The sequence below is a fragment of the Catharus ustulatus genome, chromosome 6, assembly GCF_009819885.2.
Source record: "Catharus ustulatus isolate bCatUst1 chromosome 6, bCatUst1.pri.v2, whole genome shotgun sequence".
NCBI classification, from domain to species: Eukaryota; Metazoa; Chordata; class Aves; order Passeriformes; family Turdidae; genus Catharus; species Catharus ustulatus.
The window spans coordinates 13,168,672-13,174,685 of NC_046226.1; the positions used below are offsets into that span (position 1 = coordinate 13,168,672).

The following is a 6,014-nucleotide window of genomic DNA, read 5'->3' on the forward strand; positions in this document are numbered from 1 at the left end:
CCCCTCCTGTGACTCTTCCCAGAGACAATAAAAGTACATCTTGAGCATTTTAATATTATTTTCAAACCTCAGAGGAGCCAAATGCCATATTTTTAATATTTTTTTTCTTTTAAAACCACAAAATCATACATTTGAATTTAGGACATCTACTTTAGTCCATATTTTCTGTAGCTGATTACTAGAAGATAGAAAAGTGTGAATTCTCAATGAAAAGCCTCAATTCATAGGCATTATGAATAGAATTATTAGAAACCATCTTAGATGCTGTACATGTTATTATAAAGAAGGGAAAAAAAATTCTGCTCCTACTGAAGTTGGTAAAATTTTTTCCAACTTAATTAGGAACAGAATGGAATTGTATTCAGATAAAAGCATTACAACAGAGAAAAATTAAAGGAAAAAAAATGCACCTGCTCTACTTTCAAATTCCAAAATTTTAAAAGCCTTTTTCAACTAATATTAGCAAACAGTAGACAATTATGGTTAGAGATTTAATTATGTTGACCCGCACTTTAAATCTTTTGTTTGTGGTTAAGAGAAAAATGGCTTCTCAACAAGAAATTACATCATATTCTACTTGGCCCAAAGGTGGGTTAAACTGTAAGGGAACAGCTGAGATTAAGTGTCAGTGTTGCTAAGCATGGCATTCACAATACTGGCACTATAAAGAAAAATAAATAAAAAATAATTTATTGGACAGTTTTTCTACTGCCATTCAATTTGACGTGAGTGCCTTGAAAACTGATCTTCCTATTTGAGTCTCTTGAGACAAATGCAAAATGTTTTTGTGAAATGGAAAGACTTTTAAAGAAAAAAAAGTAAAACAAGAAAAGTACATTCTTTAGGAAAAAAAAGAGCCACATTTACTTAAAAAAAATAAAAAAAAATTACTGGTTGAAGATAGTGGACATGAAAATGCCATAAGACCCAATCAAATGAAGATGTATACCCAGCACAACTTCGGACATACATTAGCTGAATTATTCTCAGCCTTTTTTTTTTTTCAGGACAACGCTGCTTAGGAAATGGAATGGAAATGATTTACTGCTGAATTAAAACTCAAATGACACAAATTACAAGTTGCTATCATTGAATGAGAAAAAGCAATTCAGGAACAACGGCTAATTTTTTTTTTAAGAGTTAAATTTAGTGCACTCTGTCTTAAAATACGTTTACAGTATTGAATACATACAAGGGTAAAAAAGAAATTGTGTGTATGTGTGTTTGAGCAATCTTTTTTTTTTTCAAAGTTTGCTTAATAGGTTATTAAAAAAATGCCATAATGGCCATGTGTATATTGTTTTCTTTTGGTGACGGGGTTTTAGTATATATTATATATATTAAAATTTCTTGATTACTGTAAAAGTGGACCAGTATTTGTAATAATGGAGAATGCCTGGGCATTTTACAAAACCAGAAAGAAAAAAAAAAATTTCTTTTTTCCTTGAAAATGTTGCAGTAAAATTTAAATGGTGGGTCTATAAATTTGTTCTTGTCACTGTAACTGTAAAGTCTTGAGTTTTAGTAAATTTTTTTCTGCTTTGGGTGTTGAATTTTTATTTCAAAAATGTATAGAATCTTGTATTCGGGGATTAAAAGGTGATTGCTACACCATGTAGAAAAAGTACGTAGAAAAAAGTGCTTAATATTGTTATTGCTTTGCAGAAAAAAAAAAAAAAATCACGTTTCTGACCTGTACCTATTTTTCTCTTTTTTTCTCCCCTTCCCCCCTTCCCTTCCCCTTCTGGAATGGATATTGATATTGGTTGATTCATATGATGTAGGCACTTGCTGTATTTTTACTGAAGCTTGTAATTTTTTAACTGTACGCTTGTCCTTTTAAAGGGATTTAATGTACCTTTTTGTTAGTGAATTTGGAAATAAAAATAAAAACAAACAAACAGGCTGCCATAATATATTTTTTTAATTTGGCAGGATAAAATATTGCAAAAATAAAAAAAAATTTGTATGTGAAGTCCTTATTGTACAGGAAAAAAGGGGGTTGTTAGACGACCTTTGAGTAAAAGAAACAAAACAAAATAATTAAGTGCTTTTTTATTTTACTTTTTTTTTCTTGTTGTTGTTCACAAATAATTTTAGTTGTGTATATATTTTTTTTTTGTCAGAAATGGCCTACAAAAAAGTGCTGTTCCCACAGGGCTCTAAATAACTTCAAAGTTGCCTGGACCCCTTGCATCAAGGTTTTACCAGGTGTGGTTGAACCAGGTTGGATGGATATTGCCTATTTGTGTGAAAAGAAATTCCGTTCCTGGAAAGGTGTCTGGGGTGACATCCCACAGCTTCCCTGCAGATTTGAGAGAGAGAGATGAGATTTCTTCCCCTCCTTCCAAACAAGAAGGTGTCCAATGCATCTTCCCTCTCCTAGCCAACCCCCACTCACTGCTCCTCACACCCTGCCACTGCCCTCTGGAAGAAAGTAATTTTATAGCAAAAAGTGAGAGCTGCTGCATCCACTATGACATAAAATGGTGAAATGGCCTGCTCTTGGTACAGCTGTAATCGGGTTGAAGTAAAATTAGTCCAGGCACAGCCCTCCTCTTCCCTGTCAGAACAGGACCGACTCTGTGTACAGGTCTTGCCAGTCCATGTTATTAGCTGCTTTGCTGCTGTTCACTTCTAATTGTACATTCCATAAATTTCTGAATGTTTGAGGGACTGGGATGAAATCCTGTACCTTTTGATGTCTCTCTTCTTTGCAGTTCTTTTTCTCTCTCTCTCTCACACTCTCTCCCGTTGGGGTCGAGGGGAAGACGTGGCAGAAGAGGCACTAATGCTTTAGTGAAGGGGAGGAGAAAATGATCATCGCTCTTGCAGAAAATGACGGTAACTCTTAAAACAAAAACAAGGAGAAAAATATATTGCCATGCCAAATTATTCTGCTTTCATTGGTGCAGAACCATTGGAGCAATTGGAGAGGCATGGGTGTGACAATAGGGAGAATTTGGTCCATCTACTTATCAGATAGATATATGCCTTCCTGGCTTGAACATCACACCCTTAAGTCTTCTGGACAAATGCTGTATCTCAATTAAACTGATATAAATCAGGAATTATTCATCAGTCTTAGTCCTGGATTATTCCAGCATAATTGATGTTGGAAAGTGGTCCCTTAAAGGCACATTTTCACTTTTTTGTGAAAATTCAGGTCTCTGGCTTTTGTAAAAATCTAGTCACACCACAGAACTCAGAAGAATCTCTTGGACTTGCGTCAGTGCAACAAAGACCAGAAGTTAACTGCACGTTTTCAGTCCACAATTCACTGATTTTAGAAAGAATTTCACTTTTCATTTTATTGTAAGTTGTTTGGGAGTTTCAGTTTCCCTGTCGGTTTTAATTATCCAGGATAGCTAACACCAGCAGTTGTCTAATTTTGTGACTTAGATCACTGAAGCTAACAATAAGTCACCCAAAAGCACAAGGGTTGTGTTTCTGCAGACTGTAGTGATACTGAAATGGCCCTCCTTTTCTTCTTGCTTAGAAGAGCCGTAGTTTACCAGGCCATAAGCACAATATAACATGGACATAGCTAGAATGCTGCCGTAGTTATTTTCATACTTTAAGTAGTTTTACTTTGTTTTTTTTAACTTAAGTTTGAATTGATTACTTTCATTGTGTCTAGTCCTGCTGCCATTGAAGTCCAGAGCAAAACTCTGGTTGACTCCCTGGCAACAGGACAGGTGCGGGAACCTGGTTTTGGAAAGAAAAATAAACATTTTTAAGGAAAGGGTCAAAAAAAATCAGCATTTCATCCCAGTCCTATGTAAAAGACAGTCCAAGGTTTTGTTTATCACAGGCAAACTCATTTTTATGGTGCTCTTTGTATTTTAGAACTGCAAAGCAAAGTAACGTTGGTTTAAGTTGTTTGCATTTGTACCGGCAAGGCAAAATATTTTTATTACCTTTTTCTATTACTTATTGTATGAGCTTTTGTTGTTTACTTGGAGGTTTTGTCTTTTACTACAAGTTTGGAACTATTTATTATTGCTTGGTATTTGTGCTCTGTTTAAAAAACGAGAGCACTTTTTTTTTTATTATGGATAAAATGTTGAGATGGCTGGAGGTCATTTCAATATGGCTTAGTGAAATATTTATTGTTCCTTTTATTCTCTGTACAAGATTTTTGGCCTCTTTTTTTTCCCCTTATTGTCACAATGTTGAGTTCAGCATGTGTCTACCATTTCATTTGTACGCTCGTTCAAAACAACGTTTGTTCCAGTTTCAAGTTATAAAAATAAATTGGACATTTGACTTGATCTCCAAATCTGTCTTTCCTGTTTCTTTGACATTGAGGGGTGGGAAGGGAAAAAAAGAAGGGAGCAAGGGGTTGGAGCCTCAGTACAGATGACAGAGGTCCTGCCATTTTTTCTGCCAGTTCTCATGGGAGTCCATCAGGGGAGAAATCTCTTTTGAGAAGGATACGAGAGAACCTGAATTATGCTAAGCGGATGCTCAAGTCCTGCTTACATCTCTTGGACTTAAATAAAATGTAAAGTATTTTGTGGGTAGGGGTCTTGAGAGAAAGTGGTAGAATAATGCTTGAAACAGTCACATTTCTCATATGAAATTTTGTTATGTTTGGGGCCATTATGTCAGTTTTCTGAAGCTGCTGAGAAGTGCTTTGCTTGTGTTTTTTCCCATCCCTCCCCATAAATGTAATTGTGTGGTGTATGCACTCAGGTTTGTTACCATGTTCTGCTTTTTGGATGCCAATGCAAATAGGGAGAACACTTACCAATTCAACCAGGACTGAATTTGGGCCACAGACTATATTATGAGAGAAGCACCAAAATGTAACTGCAGCTAAACATCTGCTCCTCCTCCTCAGCTAGGGGCAAAGACAAGCACATTTAAAGGCAGAATTTTGCACAATTTGCAGTTTGAGGATAAGAGCTGACAGCTACAGGCAGTTCACTGTCCTGATGCTCTTTCTCAAGCCAACCTGTTAGCTAATGCATGGAAATCTTAAATAAGAGAATTGTTTTTCAAACCATTATTGGAAAGCCTAGGAAAGATTTGGAGTGTTAGAGACCAGATTCTGGTTTCCTGGAGGCCCTGGTCCAACAAACCATGTAACAGGCTTTTGATTCAAAGCAGGCGGGTAATTGAAATTCATTTCAAAGGAGCTGCTCCTGGACTTTAAAGTATTTGGCTCAACTCAGAAGTCAGGAGGGGAAGCTAAGTGGTGTGTGCTACAGAAGAACTCCTACAGATGGTCCCTTCCTGATCTCAGGCTCCCTGAATCTACAATCTAAATTTAGGTATGTGTGTAAGTGCTTTGCTGGATCAAGGCTTCAGAGTGATATAAAAGTTACAGGCTTTGAAAAGTTGCACTCATGAAAAAACAGTGAAAATGAAATCGGAACCCGACGCTGACAATTATATTGGGCAATAGTTCACGCTATAATTTCCCAAATGCCATGTTCATTTTGGATGCCTTCTGAAGTGAGCTGCAAGGGCTGTTACATTTTACTTCTAAGTTTTGTACAGTTTGCATTTGAATGGGGTGTTTTTGACACCCCATAAACATGACTTCACTCCAGCGGAGCTTTACACCCCATGTCATTCTGTCAGCTGTAAAGATGCTGCAGGCCTTGCAGATGTTGATGTGGTGTTCGAAGATTTAGGGGCAGCAGCCACTGCTGTGCATGGCAGCTCGTGGGTGGGAGGGTTTGGAGGTACGAGGGGTCTCTGTCTACTGCCTCTGCTAGGGAAAGTGATACCTTCCTAGCAAGGAGAATTCTTGACCTCCTGGAAGTTGCAATGCCTTAACTCATCACCACAGGATCTGCTAGAGCTTGTCTGTCAGAGCCCTGATTACCCACACACATTGGCATGAGGGAAAAAGTAGAATTGGGCCCTTTTGACAGAGAAATGTGAGAAATCACACAAATAAAGCTGCAAACAACTAAATCCAAATGAGCCGCTCTGTGACATCCTTGGGTTGGATACTCCTGTTTCGCACATGCTTGTGTAATCCAAGAGCTCCATTATAA

General features: G+C 37.1%; 1 protein-coding gene across 1 annotated transcript in view; it reads left to right on the top strand.

The window, feature by feature from the left end:
* The window catches only part of BCL11B (BAF chromatin remodeling complex subunit BCL11B), a 96,410-nt gene extending 92,136 nt beyond the window's left edge, over positions 1-4,274 (top strand). The window contains exon 5 of the mRNA XM_033063377.2: positions 1,008-4,274. Within this exon, the coding sequence (XP_032919268.1) occupies positions 1,008-1,009 (2 nt within the window). The 3' untranslated portion in view covers positions 1,010-4,274. The remainder of the gene's footprint in view (positions 1-1,007) is intronic.
* Positions 4,275-6,014: the final 1,740 nt, after the last annotated feature.